The 26085-nt window shown below is 47.0% G+C and overlaps 1 protein-coding gene across 2 annotated transcripts in view; it reads left to right on the top strand.

The window, feature by feature from the left end:
• ATP8B1 (ATPase phospholipid transporting 8B1) overlaps positions 1 to 26085 on the top strand; it is a 125009-nt gene that overhangs the window by 61825 nt on the left and 37099 nt on the right. For both annotated transcript variants that reach the window (XM_027069042.2, XM_053205745.1), the window contains exons 3-9: positions 16280 to 16377; positions 18466 to 18579; positions 20630 to 20728; positions 20843 to 20904; positions 23904 to 23976; positions 24085 to 24155; positions 25920 to 26002. In XM_027069042.2, coding sequence (XP_026924843.1) covers positions 16280 to 16377; positions 18466 to 18579; positions 20630 to 20728; positions 20843 to 20904; positions 23904 to 23976; positions 24085 to 24155; positions 25920 to 26002 — 600 coding nt within the window. The remainder of the gene's footprint in view (positions 1 to 16279; positions 16378 to 18465; positions 18580 to 20629; positions 20729 to 20842; positions 20905 to 23903; positions 23977 to 24084; positions 24156 to 25919; positions 26003 to 26085) is intronic.

The following is a 26085-nucleotide window of genomic DNA, read 5'->3' as shown; positions in this document are numbered from 1 at the left end:
TCAGAGAGGCACGTACTCGGTGGGAACTCTCACCTCTGGTTTTTTTCCAACTCTACCTTCAACAGCCAGGTTCTCAGGGCCCTTTCCTGATCGTTCAGTCTGTAGGTCATCCCTCTTGTAGATTTCTACTGTCAGAACGCAGGTCGCCAGGGAGGCCAGACTTGATCTTGGCTCTTCATGGTCTCTTCCAGTGGTGGCTTATATTTCTCGGGGAATCTGGTGGGTCTCATTTCTTTTTCTTTTCTTTTCTTTTTGAAGATTTTATTTTTACGTAATCTCTACATCCAATGTGGGGCTCGAACTCACAGCCCCACGATCAAGAGTTGCACGCTCTACGGACAGAGCCAGCCAGGTGCCCCTGCTCGTTCTCATTTCGTAAAACTCCTGTCAAACAACCTTGCTTGTGACTTTTAGAAACACACCTCTACCTGCCCTTCCCCAAAGCACAGAAGACATTCAGTAAGTGCCAGACCTCTCTCCTACATTCCTTCTCCTGCCCTGCACGCCCCCCAACAGGTCTGCTTCCTCCCCTCCTCCCTCCTTCCATCCTTTCCTTTTTCCTCTGCACCCCTCCTTCTCCCTTCTTAATTGTTTTTCATATTTTCGGTCATTTTCCCAGTTAAGGTCAGCGTCGCTCCTTTTTAAATGACCCTCTGTCTGTCTTGACATTTTCCATGAAGAATAGTTTTCTCCAAGGAATTAATTCTTTAGAAACCAGAGCGTGAGTCACTCTGTGACGTCCTGTCAGGCTGAGGAACACCAGAGGCCAGTGCGCTCTGTAGCAGAACAGGATCTCTTCAACAGCATCCTTTTAGGGCAGACAGTTGGTTTTTTCAAGATGCCCTAGCCCAGCTGAGTTAAGCAAGCGTTCTGAGAGCTCCATTATGAATGCTTTTCAGTTGAAGGACGTTTGTTGTGAGCTGTGAGGCTCCAGAGCAAGGGTAAGTAAGCACGCTGTTAGAATGTGCCACAGAGGAAGAGATAAACCCACCGATTTTACTGGAGTAATTTTACCCTGAGTTTACTTTGAGCAAGGATTGGGAAGAATAAGTGGGAATGTTTCCCATGCTACGGGATGAACCCTCGTTTCCTGATGAGCACACGGGAGCAGTATTTCCCAGTGTGCATCCTGGGAAACCCTTCTTTTGCAGATGCTCCAGGGCACAAAGATTCTCTAGCCCCTGAGACCGGAAGCTCCGAATTCTTTAACCTTCTTGGAGTTTAAGGTTGTCCATTAGCTGAAAAGGATCCAAGAAATTCACGCACGAAAGAAACCAGTTCAAGGGCGCCTCGGTGGCTCACTCGGTTCAGCGTCCAACTCTTGGCTCAGGTCGCGGTTCATGGGGCCGAGCCATGAACCGCATCAGGCTCTGTGCGGACAGCAGGGAGCCTGCTTGGGATTCTCTCTCCCTCCCTCTGCCCCTCCCCCGGCTCGTGCACGTGCACGTACTCTGTCTCTCTCTCTCTCTCTCAAAGTAAATAAAGATTGAAAAATAATAATAAGCCAGTTTAATTTTATTCAGCCACAGGTTCCTAAAACCCCTTGACTCTAGAATGCTGTGGAGTTTTTTAATTTGCCTTTTTTTTTTTTTTTAAAACCATCCCACCCATCCTGGTGTCCGCTATGTCAACTCAATTCTGTGCCGGCCAGGAACCAGCTTAGAGATGAAGCCCTTGGGAATAAATAAATGCTCGGGATAGCACTGGATCAGTGCAGACTGGCCCTTTCTTCTGAGCCTGGGGATGAATGAGAAGGCTGTCTCCTGCCTCCCAGGGAGCACTGCTTTCTGACCTCTCCCATCTTCCTGCTCTGCTGGCTCACAAATCACGGATGTGCTCACAGCTTCCCTGTCCTACCACAAATTCTTGCCTGAATCCCGCCTTCTGCCACAGTTGGTGTCCTGTCTCCTGTTCTCTTGGCCAAGCTTCTGGAAACCCATTTCTCTCATACTGCATCCTCTTGGGCCCCTGGATTCCTCCCCTCCATGGGCTGCCCTCTGCCCTCCGTGTAATGCTGTCTTAAAAGTCACCAAGAACCCCAGTGCCAAGGCCAGTGAGCTTTCTGTCGGCCATCATATTCCAACCTGTTTTCCCTGAAGTGCTTGACCTTTGTAACACTCTCTCCTTGGAGAGTGCTGACCTTGGCAGGAGACAACACCCTCTTGCCCAGCACCCCTCCTGTTTTCTTGTTCCTTTTGGAGAATGTTCACAACCCTCCTTCGTACTCCATTCTCTCTCTACAGGGCTTCCTTGAGCAAGCTAACTCCCTTTAACCTGCTCACCTACCACATCTCTGCGTCACTCTGAGAGGCAAGGTGCGTGGTGAGGAAGAGGGAGGACGCTGGACCGCTTTCTAGCTGTGTGACCTTGAGGAAAGGACTTCTCTCTGTGCCTCAGTGTCTCCATCCATGAAATGGGCATAATGTAGTTGTAAAGGTTAAATCAGAAAATAAAATGGGGCACGTGGGTGGCTCAGTCGGTTGAGCGTCCGACTTCAGCTCAGGTCACGATCTCCCGGTTCGTGAGTTCGAGCCCTGCGTCGGGCTCCGTGCTGACGGCTCAGAACCTGGAGCCTGGTTCAGATTCTGTGTCTCCCTCCCTCTGCCCCTCCCCTGCTTGTGCGCGTGCGTGCGCACCCTCTCTCAAAGAATAAATAAAGATTAAAAAACAATTTTAAAAATCAGAAAACAAATGTAAAGGATTTAGCACAGCTTCAGGCACACAGTAAATGCTCAATAAATAGTAGCTCTTATTCTCCACTACCTCCTCTGCCAGTTCCTCCCTTAATGTCTTCCATATCAAAGTGAAAGTGTCTACCCTGCCCTATCATCTCCTCTCATCTGTCCGTCATCGAACCTTCTTCTCGACCCCTCTACTTTCTTTTGGGGCACTCAGATTCTCCTGGACCCCCACGGTTAAAGCTGTGGACTCCTTCTTTTAAACAGCTCCTTCTGTCCCCACATCCAAGGATGATGAATGGTCGGAGAGGTGTATGGGATAAAGAACAGTTCATTTTCCCACCAGTGAATTTGCCCACATATTGAGGAAACTTGGGGTGATTTAGGGTCAGTCACCCCTGCCTCTGCCATCTTCTAAGCCTTTCCCATGAACACAGCCTTCTCCAGTCTTTTTGTTCGCGGACCTGTGGACTCTCGTGCCACTCCCACGTCTGCTCTCCTGGGCCCCAGTGGTTTCTCAGGTGAAGCTGTGGGTCCGGGCTGAAGTAGGGCAGTCTACCTGCAGGAGGTCAAGGCGCAAGTCTCTCGAAACAGAGAAGGCAGAAAACTGTGGAAAAGTTAACCCCTGCACACGTACAGCTACAGGGACAAAGCTAAACCTTGCAGAAAGAGCCTCACTCACGCAATGACTTGCTCTCCTAATGGATGGACCTGTGGCTCTGCTCCAAGGGCTGGGACACAGGAGCCTGCCCTGCTTCCTTGTGAAAAAGGTTGCCTGGCCTGCCAAGTGAGAGATGAGGAGGAGCTCATCAGGGGAAGGGAGAAGGGAGGCAGGACGGTCCTGAGTAGGGGACCACGTACAGAGGCTCCACGGCAGGAGGAAGGCGGTATGCCTGCCACACACAGAGGAACTAAAAGCCTGGGGAACAAGGTGGTTATGACAAGAGGAGGTCACTGTGGGCTTCCCCACCGGCTTTTCAGCACCTCTCTCAGTGAGACTTAAAAACTGAGTGACTGGGGCGCCTGAGTGGCTCAGTCCGTTAAGCGTCTGACTTGGGCCTAGGTCATGATCTCGCTGGTCCTGAGTTCAAGCCCCGTGTCAGGCTCTGTGTGGACAACTCAGAGCCTGGAGCCTGGTTCAGATTCTGTGTCTCCCTCCCTTTCTCTCTGCTCCTCCCCCACTCACACTCTGTCTCTCTCTCTCTCTCAAAAATAAATAAACATTTAAAAAAATTTAAAAATTGAGTGACTATGATAGAGAACAAATGGAGGATTGATCAGGGGAAGAGGGTGGGGGGATGGGCTAAATGGGTGATGAGCATTCAGGAGGGCAGTTGCTGGGATGAGCACTGGGTGTTGCATGTAAGTGATGAATCACTAAATTCTACACCTGAAACCAGTATTACACTACATGTTAATGAACTAGAATTTAAATTAAAACTTGGAGGAAAAGGTACAGTTTGTAGACACCCTGCCCACCAAAAAAAAAATCAAAAGCTGAGTGACTCGTTGTCTATTGCCCATCTTCCAGCTAAGCTGTAAGTGCTACAGGGCCCGGGGGCTAATCTGTCTTGTGCCCCGTTGGGGTCAGGGCACCGGGCTCTGTGCCTGGCGCATGGGAGAGGCTCAGTGGGCATTTGTGATTGAACATGTCAGAGAGCTTCACACGTATGACTAGGGAACCAGGTGAGCGCTTCAGCGGCCTTCCCTGGTCAGGGAAGGCTTCCTGGAGGTGACAATGCCTGAGCTGAGTCCGCAGGAAGTATGAGAGGTAAATCAACCCCAGTGGTGTCAGGAGCGTGGTGTTCCAGGCTGAGGCACCTTGAAGGGAGGCTCCAAGGAGCTGAGCATTCAGGGAACAGAGAGTCAGTTTTGGAACCTAGATGATGGGCCATGCTGGACTTTGGACATGCTGAAAATAACATGGCTAGATGTGCAGTAGCCGCCTCCCACCGCGGCTTCTCCATAGTCTTGCTTGCTCCTCCCAGTCTGGCCTTCATGGGGGACAAAGACTTCACTGCACGTGGGATCTGATGCCAGCTCCTTCCATGTGGCTGACGACTCCTCCCCCTTCGGCTCTCGGTGTTGTCTCACTTCCTTAGAGAAGCCTTCTCTGAGCCCCAGCCTGGAGCAGACCCCCTGTAGTATGAGCTTTCCTTCATACCCGTGAGGGCACTTATGATTATGTCCTTGAATGACCGTGTGACTCTCTCCCACTAGACTGTTGACTTCATGACAATTGGGGCCATGTTTATTCCATGCAAAGCACATAATAGTCACCCAATAGATATACTGGGTACATGGATTTATTTTAGAAATCCCATGTTGGCAAGAGCAGGGAGAAGGGAGTAGACAATAGTCCAAGAAAAACTGGTGAGGGCCTAAACCAAGATGGCCGGGATAGAGAGAAGGAGACAGATCATGATGAATGTTAGGGATTTGGGGGCACCTGGGTGGCTCAGTCACTTAAGTGCCCAACTCTTGATCTTGGCTCAGGTCATGATCTCCCAGTTGGTGAGATTGAGCCCCATGTCTGGCTCTGTGCTGTCAGCACTACTTGGGATTTTCTCTCTCCCTCTCTCTCTGCATCGCCCCCATTCACACACACGTGCTCACTCCCAATCAATCACTCAATCAATAAAATTAAGAAAATGTTAAGGATTTGACATTCACAAGTCCCATTAGATCTGAGGGTCAAGAGAAAAGGAGGCCTGAGGAATAACTTCTGGCTTAGGTGCCCTAGGGGATATTCCAAGTTATCTACTGCTGCATGAAAAACCACTCCAAACTTACTGGCATAAAATCATCATCATGATGTTCACAGATTCTGTGAGTCCGGAATTCAGACAGGACATGGTGAGTGGTTTGTTTCTGCTCTAGGATGTCTGGGCCCTCAGCTGTGAAGGCTTGAACAACTGACATGATTTGAATCATTTGGGGCCCGGAATCGTTTGGAATCTTCTTCACTCGTGTCTGACACCTGAGCTGGGTAACTCAAAGGCTCAGCCCGGTCTGTAGATGGGAGCATCTCTGCATGGTTTGGGCATCTCTATGGCACTGGGCTGCAATGGAGTGTCCCATGAGGGGGGCCACCTGAAGAACGAGCATCCAGAAAGGTCAAGATCAAAGCAGAAGCTGGTTGCAGAATTCAGGCAGCCTCACTTGTGTTGAGCACCTCTTGGTTACGAGAGAGTCACTGAGGCTAGGTCTGATTCAAGGGAAGGGAAATTAGATGCCGTTTGTTGATGAGGTGTAAGAAGGTTACATTGCAGATTGGAAGATATTGTTGCAATGGCCTTCGGAAGTGCTTTCTGTGAAGGTGGATAACAGAGCCGTTTGTAGGGATGAGTAATGCAGGGGGAAGGCCCGTCGTAGGTCAAAGAGAGAGCTGTTGTTTTGAGCCTCACTAGTTTGGGATATCGGTGAGACATCCGCTTGTGTTGCTGGGTACCTGGCAGTTAAAAATATTTGATGAAGTGGTAAGAAATGACTTAGAATGGAGTAGCCTTGTTGCTGGGAAGTGAAAGCATTTCAAATCCTTAACTGCGGTGATAGACAGCACTGAGCTTCGGTTCCCAGGCTGCCATCCCAGTGAGAGTAGTTAATTGACTCCTGGAGTTTGCTGTGCCCATGTAAGTGGCACGGAGGGGACCGAGTGACTGCAGGTAATGGCTGTAGAGTCTCTCCAGTGAGGACATGCCCCTCACCCCTTCCACAAGCACACGTGCACACTCCCACCCAGCACAGCCAGCCGCCAGCACCCGGGCTCCTGGGGTGTTCACTTGCCTGGTTTGCATACCTTCTCATGCTTGAGGTTAGCAAAGACACGGGACTACTGCGTATTAGAACTAATTCTGATTCTACCGCTTTGGAATTAGGGCCGATTCAAACAGAGGCTCCAATGTCATTTGTCTTTGATTTTCGGTTGAAGCCGAAAATAGCATTGTGAACAACATCATGCAGGGAATGCTAAGCCGCTCCCAGAGCATCGTCTAGGCACCTCTGAGGCGTGTGCCTGGGGGAAGCTGGTTCATTCACACCCAGCTGTTCTTTACAGGCAGTCCCAAAGACCTTTCTTCCCGGCTGGGTCGGGTGGCTCTCTGTGCTTGAAAATACACAACTGCCTTTCTTTCTCTTTTTCTTTGAAGTCAGCTCTAGGCCCAATGTGGGGCTTGAACTCACAGCCCCAAGATCAAGTATTGTATGTCTACCAACTGAGCCAACCAGGCACCGCAGAATTGCATTTCTTTAAAACTCTCTTCCAACTCAGAATGCTGCTCAACATTCCGCTCAGGGGCGAAATGATCGGCGGTTAAGATGGCCAGTTCAATTGTTAAGGTTTAAAGGTATCACTGCGTGCACATCAAGACATACAGAGGAAAAGAAGTTGTCCTTGGTATGATTTCAGATCGGATGTGGCGTCGACAAAACAAAGACACCGTCTCCCTGATAGAAGGGCTATCTTCCAAGAAGAATCTGGAAGTAAGGCTGTGGCTCTCTAGAGCACCTATGAATTAATTTTCACCTGGGATCAAAAAACAGATTAGCCCACTGGAATATGTAAATCATAGAAGATCCATGAAGCATGCTGGGGGGAGAGCTCTGTTCTCCACTCAAGTGGATGCATTGTGAATTTTTGGCCATGGGGAAATTCCACGCTGGCTACTTCTTTTTTTGTCCCTAAGAAGCTGTGGCCTGCCTTCTACCGCCTTAGCTTTATGGTTACCATAGTAACTGTCAGCTTATAAAACAAAGGGTGTGTGGGATGTTCCTGGCCAAGTGACGTGTCATGGGGAAAGGAGTGATGAGACTGTGCTATCTCATTTTATAGAACTTGCTTGGGAGTAACGTCATTTACGACCGAACCTTGACCAGGAAGCTCTTACTCATGGAGACCAACTTGGCTGTTGTTTTTCTTAGTGCCCATTTGAAACCCGAGTCTCTAAAGCAGATTTTTAATGATAGGAGTGTCACCTTAGGAAGACACTCACTCTAAGGTGGTGGTGGTCGGTGGGGGGGGGGGGGGTAGAGGGGGGTCTCAATCCCGCGGATGCAACAGAATCTTGGGTGGAGTGTTTAAACTCCACAGGTGCCTGGAATTTCATTTTAAAACGAATCCCACCGGGTTCAACATCACATCGGTACAATAGTCTGACGCATCCCCTAGAGCACCTGCTCCTGAGAGCGAGGTCTATTAGCTAGCCTCGCCTGGGTGCTAATTAAATGCAGAACATTGGGTTCCTCTCAGACCAGCCAATCAGAGTCTATTAACAAGATGACTAGTACGCGCATCAAGTTGGGAAAGCACCAGGAGAATAAAGATTCTCTGAGGGAGAGAGAGACGTCAATTTCAAAAGGCAGACGAAAATTTGAAGCCCTGCCTTGCTCAAACCCTGTGGTATGTTGCTTCCGTGACAAGGGAGGGCTGTCGGGAGGACTGGTCACCCTCAGGTGGGAGGGAAGAAGGAGAAAGACTGAGAAAAAACCCTGCTCCTGAGCAGTGGATGGCAACCTCGCTTGCAAATTAGGATCGCTTGGGACCTTCTCTGGGCTCAGCCCGGACTAAAGCAAAAATCCCTGGGGCTGGAGCCCTGGGCATCAGGATGTGATAAAAGCCCCTCTCGGGGATTCCCAGTTGAAAGAAACTCATCCTGCCGAGTGCATAGGAGTCCATCTGGGATCTTGTTAAATTGCCATTCTGGTGCGTGGGTCTGGGGTGTGTGGCCTGAGGTTCTGCATTTCTAACCGGGTCCAACTTGTCCACACTTTATGTAGCAAGTGCCAAGAACAAGGAGCAAAGTTGTGTGCGCGCGTGTGTGTGTGTGTGTGCGTGTGTGTGCGTGTGCGTGCGCGCGCATTAACAAGCCGCAGCATCTGGCCTTTTGCTTTCATTCTCTCAGTGTTTGAGCTCATTGCTTTTCTTTTTTGGGGAGATGGGGTGGCGTAAGGGAGCAACAGAGCTGAATGCTATGAATACACACAAACCAGCAGATAAACATCATTTCTTGACTCGTCGCTCTTGCCTGCCCATGGCTAATGCCTTTCTCGCCTTCTCAAGAGCTGTTCAAACCATCAGTGCTCTCCCGAGGGCACCCGCTTTGAGCCACCTCCTCTCCATGTGAGAAACTCAAGGCTGTGCAAACTCACGCATCCTTCTGTGCCCCTCCCCTGGGGTGGCCTCCTGTGTCCCCGCTTTTCCTGTGTCATTACCCTCTCTGTCCTGGCTCCTTCAGTCTCCCTCCTAAAACCACCTCCATACTCACTTCCGATGTGATCCATTCACGCTCAGGGTTTCAACCCGCATCTGCATATCCAGTACCTTCCAATCTGTATCTCTGCCCTCAACCTCAGCTTGGAGTCCAGATCTGTTTTTGTGGCTCCTGGATGGTTTCCTTCCCCCCCCCCTCACCCCGCCCATGCATCCTAGAGGTTCTTCAGTTCACCAGCCTCCCAACTAGACTTCCACCTCTGTGTTCTCTAGCTTGCTCTTGGCATCTCTGTCCATCCAGTCACCCAGGCTGGGATCCTGAGGTCACCTTTTTCTCATTTCAAGTTCTCATTCTTTCTTGCCCACATTCAGACAGTTGTCCTATAAGTTCTTGAATCTGTCTGCTATTTCCAGTCCCTTAGTTCTGGCTTGGGCTCACATCAATGGCTGCAGAAGCCATGACCACATAGACTTCCATCCTTTCCTGTATTCTTCCCTTTTGATTTATCCCCACTCATCATTCCACTGCCTTTTAGAAAAATATGTTTTTAAATAGTAAATAGAATGGTATAATGACTGTAAGAAATCAAGCAACGTACACACTGGCTTTATATGTAAACCTATAGAGGGAAGGAACTGAATTGCAAACGTGCTGTTTTGAAAGGTAGTACATGCATTTGGAGATAATTATTGAAGGCAGTGGTGAAAATGAAGTGTCCTTCCGTGCCTCCTCTGTCCCTCAGCCATGCAGTTTTCTTTCCCAGAAAGAAGCTGATGTTGTCAGTGTCTCAAATGTCCTCTTGGAAATATACATACACTTGTAAGTGCAAAGAAGACTTACAGACACGTGCCCTTGCATACCCAAAGATCCATAAACACACGTGTGCCAGAATGTGTACGTGCGTGCATCCCTGCTGTGCGTCAATTCTGTGTGTCACATGGCTGAAAGCACAGTATGGTACACACCCCCTGCTTTTGTTGCTTAGCGTAATTTGGAGATCTTTCCTCTGAGTCCATAGAAAGCCGCCTTATTCTTTTCTTTTCTTTTCTTTTCTTTTCTTTTCTTTCTTTCTTTCTTTCTTTCTTTCTTTCTTTCTTTCTTTCTTTCTTTCTTTCCTTCCTTCCTTCCTTCCTTCCTTCCTTCCTTCCTTTCTTTCTTTCTTTCTTTCCTTTCTTTCCTTCCTTCCTTCCTTCCTTCTTTCTTTCTTTCTTTCTTTCTTTCTTTCTTTCTTTCTTTCTTTCTTTCTTTCTTTCTTTCTTTCAGACTGCTTAGACTTTTGTCATGTCAATGTTTAACCGGCTGCTCATGGTGACATTTGGGCTGTTTCTAATCTTTCTGATAAATAGGGCTGCACTGAAGAACACCGAGCCGCATCATTTCTCCCACGTGTGAATATGTACATGGGAGATCGATTCCTAGAAGTGGGATCGCTCCTTCAGTCTGTGCATGTGTGTGTTAAAATCTGGTAGATATGGGCAAATCGCTGTCCACGGAGACCGCCTAAGAGTGCCTGACCCTCCACTCTCTTTTCAACCCAGTGTGTCCTCACATTCCTTACTCTTGCCAACATTTTGCCGTTACGAGATAAAAAATTGGTACTTCCCTGAAGAATTACGCTTCTTTTCCACTGAACTTGAGTAGCTTTTCACGTATTGAAGAGCCATTTGAATTTCTCTTTGTAGGAGAGGTCTATTCATGTCCTTTACCCAATTTTCTCTTCTGTTGTTTGTTGCTTTTTCTTTTTGATGTTAAGCTTTTGATCTTTTTCCTCTGCTGGCTGACTGCAGTCCGTACCCACCCATGTAGCTATTTGGTTACTGGTGTCTAAGCAAGAATTCAGAACCAGCAGTAAGGATGTGGGGCCAGGTGAAGTTTACTTCCTTTTCCAAATGGCAATCAAAGGTTTTGGTGACCATAGGAACACTCTGAGTATCATGTAGTAACATGTAGACGTATTGAATACACATTTACCAAATTCGGGGATGGTTTTGAGCCACAGCTGGTTGATGTTAAATGCATCTCTGGACACATGCATTGATGGCTTTACACAACGTTGTTAGTTGATATCTTCCTAGCTTTTTACCAAGGGGACACACGTGCATTTTTTGCCTGTAAATTTATTATTTCTTCTCTTTTCTTAGTCAATATTTTCATTCTAGAAAATGGGACAAGATATCTTCTTTTTTAAAATAATTTTTACAATTTTTTAAATATTTTATTTTATTTTGAGAGAGAGCGAGAGAGTGCTAGCACGAGCAGGGGAGAAGCAGAGAGATGGAGGGAGAGAGAATTCTAAACAGGCTCTGCACCATAGTGCAGAGCCTGACATGGGACTCGAACTCCTGAACCGTGAGGTCATGACCTGAGCCGAAACCAAGAGTTGGATATTAACTGACTGAGACACCCAGGCGCCCCATGGGACAAGATATATCCTTTTTCTGTAAATTAGCCTTGTGGTCCAAATGTTTTGTAAAGTTCTCTGTTCCAAGTGAGTAATTAGCTAATGTTTGATCAAAAAGACAAATCTTTCCGAATGTTATTTTGCTACCCTTCCTAAAGGTATGTGCTTTAGCAGAGCATTTCTCAAACCATATTAGTAGGTGTTCGGTAATTTTAATAAAATGTGCCTGTGGTCACATTGATTTTGAAAAGACTGAATTAAATAAAATTTTAAAAATGCCTTCTTAGAGCCTTTAGTATATCACTGGGTCCATTGAATGTCCAAAGGGGGAAAAAAAAAATAAAGGATGCAGTATTTTATGCTGTCTTTTGCAAATGTATTTGACCACAGACACAGCTTTTGCTTTTTTTATGGCCTCTGCTTGAAATATTCCTCAAGCAATTAGCATAAAACTCAGGGGAGGATTAAGAGAAGGCATCAATTTATTTGCCCTCTGATTTGTCTGAATTACGCCAGACAAGAAACCTTGTTGGAAATGGGGTTATTGACTATTTGACTACAACCAGATTTCTAAAATTAACTAGAAAACTCCTGCGGTTGAGCTCAGTATGTTGCAGATGAAGATAACGTGGTTACTTTCTCTGGTCTCCCTAAGATGTTATCAAAAGCATAAAATTAAGAGACCGAGGTCATTTCCAGTAAACCCTTCACGGGTCCTGCTTGAGGCCAAATGCTACTTTGCGTCAGAGGCGTACATATCAAAATGGCTGGGGATGAGGGGTAGTGCTGGGACAGAGAGAGGAGCCACTAGCTGGGGGGTTTAATGATGAGGGAACAAGAGCCAGGAGGGGGACCAAAGAATCCAGCTCATTACAAGCGCGGCTTATTCTTTCCTGTTGAGTTTTTCTGAGATCGATTTTCATCCCTTCCCTTTGGCCTTTTCTTGATTCTTGAGGAATCCTGTCAACGTTTTTTTCGCAGCCTTCCTGAATCTTAGAACAGCGGCTCAGTGAAGTTCTGGAACACTGGTGCCTGGAGGTGTGTCTGAAGTCATCAGCAAGCCAAAGTAAACCACTAAAAGCACATACATGCACTTTCAAATTTCCGTGACATAGAATAGATTCAGGATTATCCCATAAAATATCCATTTTACCTACTTTTATTTAGGTGTCCTATTTGAGTGGAAAAGAAATGCTCCGATTGCATACGTTATATTCTGATTGCATAGTAGATAATGCACATTGCAGTAGAGCTTATGAGTTGTCTTCCGGTTCCAGTTTAATCTTCCCATTTCATAAAATTGCACTTTGGCTACAGAGGTGCTGGGAGCTTCTGCGTTTGCAATGACACGATCATTATGATTGCCCGATGAAGGGCAGCCAAAATGATGCAAGAGGAGTTTTCAGTAATGGTATTGTGGTGTTTAAAGAAGTAACAAGGTTAATTATTTGCATTCTTCAGCAGTCCACGCTTGTCCCTTTTGCAAAATTATCGGTACTTCCTATGAGGGAGAAGTCTAGAAAGTGAATCATTTGAAAAAACGTAACACATTATTTTTAAAAGTCTATCTTTATTGTGATAATTATATAAGATGGATACTTTGAGAATTCTTTACCTGAAAATGTTTTTTAATATCTTCCCGTCTCCAAAACTAGTTGAGTCCCGTTAGTTGTTAATTTCCCTCCCTTACCAGTTTGCAGGGGGGGAGGGGTTCATCAAAACTGGGCTCACCCACGCACGTGTATCCTACTGTCGGGGGGCGGGGTTGGTCTAGCGTGCACGTTCAAACACAAGTCACTGGAGAACCTAATGCCAAGGAGGTGCTTCCTCGATTTTTCTTCGCGATTGATAACATCCGGTCTTGAGCCTTCATAGCAATGGATGCTTATGCCTCTGCCTTTCCGTTAGGAAACCAGGCACAACCTGATATTTGACTTCCACCTTTCCTGGTGGAAAGGTCAACCCTATGCTCATAAGCAACCATCTGACGTCAGCTCGTGGGCAGAGTTCTCAGGGTGGTTTGGAGCATAGGTCACAAGAGAAGGCCCAGTCAGGACAGCAAAGTGGACAGAGTAGCCGGACTACTTGGCCCCATGCCTGACACACGCTAAGCACTGAACATGTGTTAGCCACCGACCTATGCATGATGGGACTGAAGAAGTCAGGAGTAGATGGGCAAAGACAAGCCAGGTGGGTGCAAATATTTTTCCTCTGCGGAGGTAGCCTGACTGCCAGGTTCATCATCTCTATGTTAGAAAGATCCCTTGAGCTGAAATTTCCATGAGGTGCTGGGCTCCATCGATAGGTGATCCATTGAGATAAAAAGGACTTGAGCCAGAGATAAACTAGACCTCACCTTGTGAGCTGTGCCTTTCCTATTCATTCGGAAGGTCTGCAAGCATATCCTCCGGGGGGACTTTCAGCGTGTCATGGGAGGCCCTGGCCTGTCCCCAGAGAGCTGCCCAGTGTGGTGGTTGCAGGCCCAGAGACTACCTGCGAACCTGCTGCCCAAGCAGCTAAACGAGCAGTAGTGGGACCCTTATTTCAGCTCTGCACAGTGAAGCCTCCATAAGTGGACAGGCTGGAAGCCAAGGAGTCTCCCAGCCCAGTGCTAACGCTCGGAAGGAAAGAAGGGAGGACCAAACCCAGTAGGAGGAGCTCCTATCACCACGGGGTAGGTGACAATGCTGTAAGATAGGGGTGACAGGTCAACTCAGAAACCCACCTCCAATGAGTCTTCAGCTAGCTGTGGAGCCACTAGAGAGGACAGAAAGAAAGAAGTCTGGATCAGCCGAGGAAGCAGCAGCTGCAACCACAAAGGACCCCAGGATATTTCACAAACCAGGGAGGAGCCCATCTCCTGCTGATTCTGGAAGAGAGCCACGGGGTTGGCTCTCCATTGAGCAACGTCAAAGCCAGCTCTAGCACAAAACAGTGGTCCCACCGTGAGACAGAGAGGTGTTGGTTCCGAGGCTGTGGAGGGAGGAACATGGAGACCGCCATGGAGACAGCAGAGGGTAGCCAGGGGCTGGGTTTGGGGAGCAGGGGGGCCCGTAAACTTGGAGTCTCATTAAAAAGGAGACAGAGGAGCAAGCTACTGTGGGGGCCCAGGCTCGGAGAAGAGTTGCTGGAGACCGTGCCAGCTTTCCTTTCTGCAGGTTAGATAAACAGAGAGACCATCTCAGGATGGAACAGATCTTCTGTTGGAATCTCTATGTCCCCCAGGCAGCGGCAATTTCACAGTGGGCTGATGGTGCGATGTCACCATGGTGTAGCTTGAGTCCCCTGTCTCCGGTCAGAAGACCCCAACCTCACGTTCATGCTCTTTAGAGCCAGTGCGAGGATGCTGCCTTGCTTCACGCCTTCCCGACTGGTTCCCCAATGCTGTAGCTGAAGTCCTAACGTCACCACCTGCCTCTGCTCTCCTTCCTTCTCTCCCCGCCGCCACCACCCCCCCACCAAGGGGTCCTCAACATAGACTGGACTCCTGTCCTCTCAAGGGACAGTCAAGAGAAGGAGGAGGGGTGCAGGAAGTTTATGGGCAAGTAAAAGAGGAAAGTCATCACCCAGACTTCCCACTCCTAAGTAGATACCTGGGGAAAAAAAAATCTTATGAGTTCCAGAGAATGTTTATTATTATAGCAAAATGATTCGTAACAATAGCAAGACGCTAGAAACACCCAAACTATTCGCCAACAGAAGAATTGATCAATTTTGGCATATGCATGATGCTAGAAAACAGCGGCAATGAATAGTATATTTTATACTACACCACATTAGTGTAGATGAAAGTTACATAGTATTGCGAGTGGAAAAGCAATTCACAGAAGAATACAAGTGATACAGCTCAAAACCGGCCTGAGCAACTTATTTTGGGGGATACATACCTGATAAACCTATACGGAAAAATAAGAGGGCAAAGATAAGCGCATCTGATAAGCACAGATGTTAGGAATGTCGTTGGCTGTGGGGGGGGAAGTAGGAAGGACGTGATCTCAGAGTTGGGAATTGCCCTGTTGAACCAGTAGACAACATCTGCCAGTAAGAGTGGAGAAAACTACCCCCAAGAAGAATCAGGTCAGAAAGAGTGTGGGGAGGGGTGAGGGGTGGATTGGGAGAAGTGTTTTATGAGACACCTGTTGGGTGAGGAATGTTCCCCCCGGCAGTAGAGATGCTATGGACTTTCTCAGATGCCTTGGAATTTAGACATGCCGATTGAATGGACTGAGTCTGCTCAGTACTGTGTCTGTGACATGAAGCACATGAGGTAAAGCAGCACGTGCTGATCTGTGCGAAGACTCAAAAGTGTTGGATTAGTTGGGTGATGTCCTTTTTCTTTGATTTTTTTCATTCCCTCGATACTCGGTTACCGATCTTATAAACCAAGTGCGTGAGTCTGGAAAAAATAATTTGACTTAATTTAGCTGTGACCTTCCAGGGGCTCTGGGATTTTGTTCGGGCCATGTTTAAATGAGGATTACTCTTTTAGAACTCCAATGTTCCATGAACATTCTATGAATCACAGCATGTCCGTTCATTGGCTAGGGCTGCCGTCACAGTTGCACAAGCTGGGTAGCTTCAACCGCAGAACCTTACTGTCTCACAGAATCGGAGACTATAAATCTGAGGTCAAGGTGTGGGTACAGTTGGTTCCTACTGAGGCTGTGAGGGAAGGGTCTGTTCCAGGCTTTTGTCCTTGGCTTGTAGGTGGCCATGTTTTCCCACCAGCTCCCAACTGTGCATATCTGTGTGCAAATTTGCTTTTTTTTTTTTTTTAAGAAGACCATCGCCTTATTGGGTTGGGGTCAACTCTAATAACCTCACTTTAACGCGATCACATCTGCAATCACCCTATTTCCAAATAGTCATACTCTGAGGCCTGGAGGGGGAGTTTGGACTTTACCAGATGAACCTGGGAAGCTCACGGTTCAGCCCACAAGAATACGCTAATCTTATGCTTGATGGACTACTTTTCTCTTTCTTTTTAAAAGATTGTACATGGCAAGTCAAGGCAAATGATCGAAGCTTCCATGAACAGCCTCAATTTATGAACACAAAGTTCTTTTGTATTAAGGAGAGCAAATATGCGGTAAGTGGATATTAACTTTCTAAATTTAAAAAGAGTGTTTTTTAATGTTATTATTTATTTTGGGGAGTGGGGGGTGGGAGGGAGAGCGAGATCGAGAGCAAGCAGGGGAGGGGCAGAGAGAGGGAGATACAGAATCTGAAGCAGGCTCCAAGCTCCCAGCTGTCAGCACAGAGTGACGTGAGGCTTGAACCCAGGAGCCATGAGATCGTGACCTGAGCCGAAGTCTGACGCTTAACTGACTGAGCCACCCAGGCGCCCCATGGATTTTAACTTTCTAGCTCATCTTCGCCAAGAGCCAGTTTTTTCCAATAGCCATTATGCTTAGCAACTTCATGGGACACCTGCCTTCCAGATAATCCCCGGCCTGTTGTATTGATTATCATTGTCCATCGTATAGAATATCATTTTTATTCATCACTTTGAATTTAATAAAGGTGAGTAGGGGTGGCTTGACACAAGCCAGAACAAAATTATGCAGATTGAAAAGTTCCCTGTGTGTGTGCAGAGCTCTCTTAATGTTTTATAGAAGAATATACAACAGTGTCACAGAAACGTTATGTTTGAAAGTAATAAGAATTTGAAAGGAATCTTAAGAACCTATTTCCCCCTTTTCTGCCTGTGATAGATTTAGAGACCAAAGATCTTTTCACCCCAGAAGTCCTTATTACCTTTAAAATACAATCGGGGCACCTGGGTGGCTCAGTCGGCCGAGTGTTTGACTTCGGTTCAGGTCACGATCTCACGGCTCGTGAGTCTGAGCCCCGCGTTGGGCTTGGTGCTGACCGTGCAGTGCCTGCTTTGTATCCTCTTGTCTCCTTCTCTCTGCCCCTCCCCTGCTTGCTCTCTCTCTCACTCTCGAAAATAAACATTAAAGCAATAATTAAAAAAATAATCCAATATGATCAAGGGTCCCCCGTCAGGTGCGTGCTTACACGTCGTAACGTGTCTTTTAGTCGCTAGCACAGCTGTAGCAGAGCCACAGACGGGCTGGTTTAAGACAACAGAAATGTATTCTCTTACAGTTTAGGGGCCATGAGTCCAAAATCAAGGTGTCAGTCCGGTTGGCTCCTTCCGGAGGGTCTGAGGCAGCGTCTGTTCCAGGCTTCTGTCCCGGCTTCTGGAGGTTGCCGACAATCCTTGGCCTTCCTTGGCTTGTGGACGCATCCCTCCACTCCCCGGCTCTGTCTCCACACAGCCTTGTCCCCGTGTGTCCCTATGTCTGTGTCCACTTGTCCTCTCCTTCTTCTTCTTCTAAGGGCAGCAGACATTGGATGAGGGCCCACCTTCATCCAGCATGACGTCACTGTGACTTGATTACAGCTGCAAAGACCCCCTTCCCAAATAAGATGACAGTCACGGCTATTGGAGTTAGGACGTGAGCATATGTTTTAAAAGGGGCACACGATTCAACACACAACAGTGTCTTTTATTTTACACAGTAGACTTCATCCCCCTTCAGTAAAAGAGTGTTCCTTTTCCAGCGTCGTCGTTCGGGCTGACGTCTCCCTTTGCCTTGTTTTCTTTTTTTTTTTTTTATTGTTGTTTTTAATGTTTGCTTATTTTTGAGAGAGAGAGAGAGAGAGAGAGAGAGAGACAGAGCATGAGCGGGGGAAGGGCAGAGAGAGAGAGGAAGACACAGAATGCAAAGCAGGCTCCAGGCTCTGAGCTGTCAGCATGGAACCTGACGGGGGGCTCTAGCTCACGAACCATGAGATCATGACCTGAGCTGAAGTCGGATGCTTCACCGACGGAGCCACCCCGGCGCCCCTGCCCTATTTTCTAAGAGGCTCTGAGGAGTCCAGGAATCTTCCAGCCGTGTCCGTTTGCTCAGTCAGATTTGCCACAGAGACCTTTGAAGTGAAATGTCTGCTGCTTGTTGCTGTCTCTGACCTAAGCCTCCAAGGAGTCATTCTGAGGGCTGATTAGAATTAAAAGCGTAAAGGAAATCTCGGTGTCTTCCTGGCCCATGTCCCTGTGTCCCTGTGGGCCATCAGGCTTTAGTGATTTTCACAGGGGTGTATACATCAGGAAAAAAGCGCGGCCCCATGTAGAATGACCCTTTCATTTTTTTTTTTCTTTTCCCAACAGAGTAACGCAATTAAAACGTACAAGTATAATGCCTTTACCTTTCTACCAATGAATTTGTTTGAGCAGTTTAAGAGAGCAGCCAATTTCTATTTCCTGGTCCTTCTTATCTTACAGGTAATGCCCTTTGATATCTTAAATCTGTTTTGAGTTATGATGACTCAGTAACATTTAAGTTGTGGACACATGTAATCTTAAAAGTTGTTGTATTAACATCAGGCTTTTTGCACACAAGGAAATAGTGCCTCATACAGAACCAGCTCGACAATGTTAAATAAACAGGGGAAGGAAGCAAATGGAAAGAGTTTAATTCTATATTTAAAAAAAAAAAATCAGTCGTGTACTAATGTGAATGTTAAAACTGGTTTCCCTGAAGTGAATACAATTAAAACCTTCACATTGTACAATTATTTGTACCCTAAAATTCTATTTATTGTGTGCCTGCCCTTTGTTTTTCATGCAGGTGCTTAATTTCGTCAAGAATATTATTTATTTGTACCAATGTTTGGGTCATAATTCTCAATAGATTATTTTTGTGAGTTGGTTTTTGTGTTGACAAAAGGCCTATTCCTTTCCTGAGGCTGTTTTTTTTTTCTTGATTGTGGCAAAGGATCCACTTATCTAGAGAGTGTTAATTTTACCTATCTAGAAATCGTTGTTATAATCGAGGGAACTCTACACCCTCTAGTTACCAGACTATCAACCTTTAGCACTTGACAACAAGCCTTGGATTTGGAAAACCGTCTCATCTGCTGGGATTTACCGAAGAGGGTTTCATGCAAATGGGAACATGTGTGTGTCCGGGTGGGGATGGGGGAAGCAGGGAGCGGCGAGGAAGCAGGAGGGAGAACTGGATCCCCAACAGATTTAGTAGGATATGAGATCTACTGGCTTGGCAGTATAGAATGTTCCTGTTACCAAGAGGGACCTTTGAAACCGGCCCACGTGGAGACAAACACTAAAATTTGAAGGTACTGCTACGTCATAAGTGGGCCAGTCTTCCCTTCTTTCCTTCTAGCAAGGAAAAGGGGGAGTTACATTGATAATACTGTGGCAAATGATCGTTCTCTCTTTCGACCAACCCCCAATCATCTTCTCTTAAGTTCTAGCAATTTAAGTTAAAGTGATGGTAATAGCTTTAGACAGCCCTTTGCTGGTTACTTCACTTAATTCTTGTACTCTGTGATGTAAATGCTATCATAACCTCCATTTTCAGAGAAACTGAGGCCCGTGAGGCACCGGAGCTTGTTCAAAGTCCCAAAGCCCTAAGCGAGAGAGTGGGGCAGGACTTGGATCCAGGAACTTCACCACAAAGCCTGTCATTTTATTTATTTTATTTATTATTATTATTTTTTTTAAATTTTTTTTTTAACGTTTATTCATTTTTGAGACACAGAGAGAGCCTGAATGGGGGAAGGTCAGAGAGAGAGGGAGACACAGAATCTGAAACAGGCTCCAGGCTCCGAGCTGTCAGCACAGAGCCCGACGCGGGGCTCGAACTCACGGACCGCGAGATCGTGACCTGAGCCGAAGTCGGACGCCCAACCGACTGAGCCACCCAGGTGCCCCCAGCCTGTCGTTTTAATGACTATGTCATGTGACCTGATGATCACATGGATCACAGGATGGTTACAAGAGATCTTTACTAAACTCGCTTCCCAATCTTTTGTTCCAACTTCAAGGCTGTCTTGATGGAGGCAAGGCTTCCTCCGAGGCCCAGCGCAATCACTGGCTTTCAGAGGCAGCTACTACCTGTTGCCGTCCTTGCCTCCATCATGAGACCCTCAGAGACCCCTGGCTAAGCAACCAGCAGTGGACAGCCTGCTACATGCATTCCCTATAAAAGCTGAAGGACTACTTGTCCCAGCTCCCCACACGGCCCTCCCTCCCGTTAGTTACGATTTTCACAAAGAGTTTGGAGCAGTTGTCTTTTAGCCCCCCTGGTGTCCAGTTAAGGTCGCAATGAGACAATTTCAGGAGCCACTGTTCTCTGGGGCCTGTTCCAGGAGGCCATAAGCTAGAGAGGGCGGCAAGAAGGTGGTCGGCTGGAGGCTTCGGTGACTTTCCTACCTGCCCTACAGGACGTAGGCTTGGAGGTTAGAATCAGCAGTTACCTGTAGATGCCATGCCTTCGTGGGCACACACGTCTACCTTGTATTTCTTTCAGGCAATTCCTCAAATCACGACCCTGGCATGGTACACCACCCTGGTGCCCTTGCTCCTGGTGCTGGGCATCACGGCCATCAAAGACCTGGTGGACGACGTGGTAAGGATTTCTGGGGCAACTTTCTCCTCCCTGCTGTGAGCTTATCTTAGTTTGGCGTTAATATCTCATGTTTGGAGAATATTCAAATAACCTTTCCCCTCCTCTCTTCTAAAGGCTCGCCATAAAATGGATAATGAAATCAATAATAGGACGTGTGAAGTCATTAAGGATGGCAGGTACTGTGTCTTCCTTAACTTAGTTACAAGAACAGAACGGATAAGTATGTCTAGAAACATACTCAGAGAGGGGCGCCTGCGTGGCTCAGTCGGTTGAGCGCCGACTTCGGCTCAGGTCATGATCTCGCGGTCCGTGAGTTCGAGCCCCGCATCGGGCCCCTGTGCTGACAGCTCAGAACCCGGAGCCTGCTTCAGATTCTGTGTCTCCCTCTCTCTGACCCTCCCCCGTTCATGCTCTGTCTCTCTCTGTCTCAAAAATAAATAAATGTTAAAAAAAATAATAATTAAAAAAAAAAGAAACATACTCAGAGATAACCATTCCAAACTTGGAAGTCTTTTGGCACAGCAGCCTTTTCGTTGTAAGAGTCTCTCTTAACTTACTAAGACTTGGTACCCTCCTTGTGACCCAGGGGCTACAGCCAAACTGGGTTGTGGGCACTCGTCCTTTGAGCCCCGTGGCATCAGCACTCGTGTGTTTTCATGGCTCCTTCAGCCTGGAGCTCCCGTCTCTGCTGTTCCCAACTTAGGTGTTCGGGACTTTGCTCGAATGTCTTAACCCCCCTTTCCTGGTTCTCCCTTCACTGTGCAATCAAGACCTTGTCGCTCTCATCTTTCTCATCAGAATTATTTGTGGAGGGGGGTGGGTACCTGGGTGGCGCAGTTGGTGAAGTGTCTGACTTCAGCTCCGGTCACGATCTCACAGTCTGTGAGTTCGAGCCCCGTGTCGGGCTCTGTGCTGACAGCTCGGAGCCTGGAGCCTGCTTTGGATTCTATGTCTCCCCCCCTCTCTCTGTTCCTCCCCTGCTTGTGCTCTATCTCTCTGCTTCTCAAAAATAAATAAATGTTAAAAAAAAAAAAATAAAAAAAAAAAAAAGAAAAGAGAAGTATCCGTGTAGGTGTCTTCCCTTCTGTCCTGAACTATAAGTTCCTCAAGGGGACTGTCTTGATGGTAACTGGTTGTATTTTGTCCATCAGAGTCTCCAACGCACAGAAAGGGCTCAATAAATGTTAAATAAATATTGTCCACTGTGACCAGTAATGAGTTGTTTTCTGAGCAAGCGCCTGGAGGCAGAACCACAAAGTCAAGTGCTAAAAATAGCGAGTAGGAAAATGTCGAGTCGCTGTGATGTCCACCTGAAACTGTAGGCTATTGTATGCCAATTATACTTCCCTAAAAAGAAAAAAAAAATAGTGATGAAGGCCCAGTTCAAAGACTTTTTTTGTGTCAACACTGAGAAAAATAAGGTGATTTGCAGGCACTGTTCCACTGTGTCTAATTTGGAGATAGACTGCGTCAGCCTATACATCTGTTGGGATGGCTTTTTTCCCCTCCCAAATAAATGGATTCGGTTCTGAAGGGTACCTTTCAAATCACTTAGAATTGCTCTGATAAAGAGCAGTAGGTTCTTAGCCAGCCCGCACAACTGTGGCCATGGCTCACAACCTGGCTGACTCCACTGGTAAAGAGTAGCTCTGAGTGGCCTTGAATTTGGGGGTCAGAGTGCATATCTGATAGGGCCACGGCTCCAGCTCCCCCTAGAGGAGGGTCAAGCCTGTGTGGGGACTTGGGCATTGTGGGGCAGGGCAGCGGGACCTCCCAAGGGGAAACCAGATGTCACAGTGGAAAGGCTCAACACAGTTGCCACTCACACCCCCAAAGAGCTGTGGCAGGAAGGTTCTTAACTTGCTTGTTTATAATTTGACACCCATTTGCAAACTCTAATTTACAGTTTTAGAGATGCTGAAATGTAAACTAACTATGACTTAATTTATTGAAAGATAAGCCAAATTCTTTTTTTTAAATCCTGAGATGGAGAAGTGTGTGTTCGATTCTAATAAAATTGGTCACGCTGGGGTATAAGCATATATTTAAAGTGTATTTTAAATGAAAAGACACTGTCTCAAAAATAAATAAAAACATTTAAAAAAAATTTTTTTAAGGTGGGGGGGGGGGACACCTGAGTGGCTCCGTCGGTTAAGCGTCCGACTTCAGCTCACGTCATGATGTCACAGTCCGTGAGTTCGAGCCCCGCGTCGGGCTCAGGGCTGACAGCTCGGGGCCTGGAGCCTGCTTCCGATTCTGTGTCTCCCTCTCTCTCTGCCCCTCCCCCGCTCATGCTCTGTCTCTCCCTGTCTCAAAAATAAATAAAAACATTAAAAAAATTTTTTTTTAATAAATGAAAAAACAAAACTGTAGTTTCAATCTCCAGGTGTCTCTTATCCATGAATTAATGGGAGGGCAAACATGGTAATTGGAGTTCTGCCTCCGAAAATATTAAGTTTATTAGTTGTGATCGATTCATAATCTCTGTTGTGGGTATCTTTTCTATGTGTGAAAAGTTTTCACACAGACCACTGTATTTTAAAACTTTTTAACATGTTGATTTGTTAGACATTTAAATGGCTCTTTCCTGTGAAACTTAAGACAGAAAAATAGTCATCTGTTTAATTTTATTTTGCATTTGATCAGTGTCCTTATTAGGCTTATGAGAAAAGCAATGCGTGCTCATTGAAAAGGCAACTTAATAGGGAGGAGGCATGCTCGAAAGTTCCCTGAGGATTCCAGGTGGCCCGTGCAGGAGCCAGAATGTGTTCCTGTCCTGGGACCACCTGGGCCCCACGTCCTGAGCAGGTGGTTGACAACCCAGAGGCAAGAGAACAGGAGACTGGAAGCCCAGGACGTGAGCAAAAAGAGAGGAGGAGCCCAGTAGCTCCTTGCCACACGTTTGAGTAGCCCCATCGAGCCTTCCTGCCATGACGCCACACGGAAAGAACACATCAAAGTCATTACCATCATCACCGCTCCCTTCAGAGGATACTGTGATTCACGTGACCACTTCATGGGGTTTCATCATGAAATTGGCTGAAGTTTCAGGAAACCTTTTTTCTGGGCTCTTCACGTTTCCCCAGAAATCATTGGCTCCCAGAGAGATTAATTCCAAATCCTTTGCCAGTAACTTTTGAAAGGCCGGTAAACTCTCACTCCTTTTGACATTTAGGTTCAAGATTGCCAAGTGGAAAGAGATTCAAGTTGGAGATGTCATTCGGCTGAAAAAGAATGATTTTATTCCCGTAAGTGAAGAAGCCCCGCGTCCCTCATCTATTATCCTCCCGTCTTCCGCGGGTGCTCAGTTTGGCCCTGGGGATGTCAGTGTCGTTGATGTGTCTTGTTTTGCACAGGCCGACACGCTGCTCCTGTCCAGCTCCGAGCCCAACAGCCTCTGCTACGTCGAAACAGCTGAACTGGATGGGTAAGCGGGTCTTGGCTGGGCCCGTTTTCAGGCCGACCGTTAAAGGCGCATTCGTTGCATCGAAAATTGCATCAGAAGGGAAGCCCCGAGATCTAGCCTTGCCTCTACCCCTTGCTGGCTGTCCCGCGGTGTCCCTAGCAGACCAACGTCTCTTTTTTCAGTTCCGTCTGTAAAGTGGGGCTCTCACGCCTGCCCCTCCCCCCACTTGTAGGGAGGGTTGAAAGGGATGGACACGTGAGCCCTTTGCGTACAGCTGAGCAGTGTCCACGCACGTGTGAAGGACGATCACAGTAATGAATTTCCGAGAAAACAGATTTTTTAAAGTGCTTGTCAATGGACGACTCTGAGTTTTCCCTTTGTTGGCTTTGGTTAGTATAGGAGCCCTTACGGGAATCGCTTTCTGTTTTTGACCAGTTTTGAATACATTCATTGAGTGCCTGCTAAGTTGCATTAGCTTCATGTGTTAGCTCACTTACTCTTCTCAGCGACACGATGAGATTATTACCTTGACATTGCCCTTGAGGAAAGTGAGACACAAGGAGGTGAAGTAGCCAGCCCGAGGTCACTTAGTAAGTGGCAGGGCTGGGACGGCGCTTGCCTGTGCTGGCTGCCCAGGTTAGTGTCTGCATCACCCCCTCTGATACGAACACCCCTCCTCACACCCTCGATGCGCGTAACTTGTTTGTGGAGCGCTGAGATCATCTCGGTGCAACCAGGTCTGTCTTTGGTCTATAAATTAGTCAGGTGATCAATCATACCTATAAAACAGCTATTATCCCCATGAGTGAGAGACTCGGAAGCTTTCCGAAGGTAGCAAATCCTACGTGCCCTGTCAGAACAAACAGAATGGGGAGGTCGAGGGCCACAGTCAACTTCTGAATATATGGAAACCCCCGAGTCTATCTTCGTGGAGACTGCAGAAGGATGTCTGTCATGTGCAGACAGCATCGCCGCCCCGATGCCCAGCCTGACTCTCTGTGTCCCTGAGCACACACCTTCCCTGCTCTGTGGGTGGGCATACCAAGTATTGGAGGGTAAGGTTCCCACCTCCTTTCCTAATTTTCTAGATAGAAGTATCTTTCAAAAATAGGGGATCCAGTTGTTCACTCTGGAAAATAATAGATTGATAGAGTCCAAGCACTTTCCGTAACAAATACGTCTTGTAGAATCGTCTTAATGTGAAGAAGCTAAAATTTTTTTAAGTGTATTTATTTTGAGAGAGAGAGAGAGCAAGAGAGAGGGTGCACCAGCACATGAATGGTGGAGGGGCAAGAGAGAGAGAGAGAGAGAGGGAGAGAGAATCCCAATGCGCTGAGCCTGATGTGGGGCTCAATCTCACAACCTTGAGACCATGACCTGAGCTGAAATCAAGAGTCAGAGGCTTAACCCACTGAGCCACTCAGGCGCCCCTAGAAGCTAAGTTTTTAAATAGCAGTGTGGTAGTTAAGTCTAGACTGGCAGTAAGAGGTTAGTAAGAAGGAGGACAGGAAGCTTGTAAATGCCTCCGTCCCATTCATAGTGCTCCACAAAAACAAACAGCAAAGGGGACCAGCATTTTCCAAGTCAGGAGTTTTTCTGTAGTTCAGGAAATAACCTCACTAAACTCCAAGTTCCAAGGCAAACTGAGAGTTCGAAAATAGGAAAAGCTAATGATCTGGCTTCTGCTTCCATGTATACCTAACGTTACTTTGCACAATTTTTCTTATGTGCCTTTTTGAGATCCTGAGTTTGTTCATTCAATTCCTTTTCTCCCTCTCCCTTTAGAGAAACCAATCTCAAGTTCAAAATGGCGCTGGAAATCACACACCAGTGTCTCCAGAGAGAAAATTCACTGGCAGCATTTGATGGTTTGTGCAGACATGCCTTACTTTGTTTTCAATTTTAGTTGCTCAACTCAGTCCCAATTAATTAAAACCAGAAAATCTTTCAT

Source organism: Acinonyx jubatus, chromosome D3 (genome assembly GCF_027475565.1).
Source record: "Acinonyx jubatus isolate Ajub_Pintada_27869175 chromosome D3, VMU_Ajub_asm_v1.0, whole genome shotgun sequence".
NCBI classification, from domain to species: Eukaryota; Metazoa; Chordata; class Mammalia; order Carnivora; family Felidae; genus Acinonyx; species Acinonyx jubatus.
The sequence above is the reverse complement of the archived record's forward strand: the minus strand, read 5'-3'. Positions and strand labels throughout refer to the sequence as shown.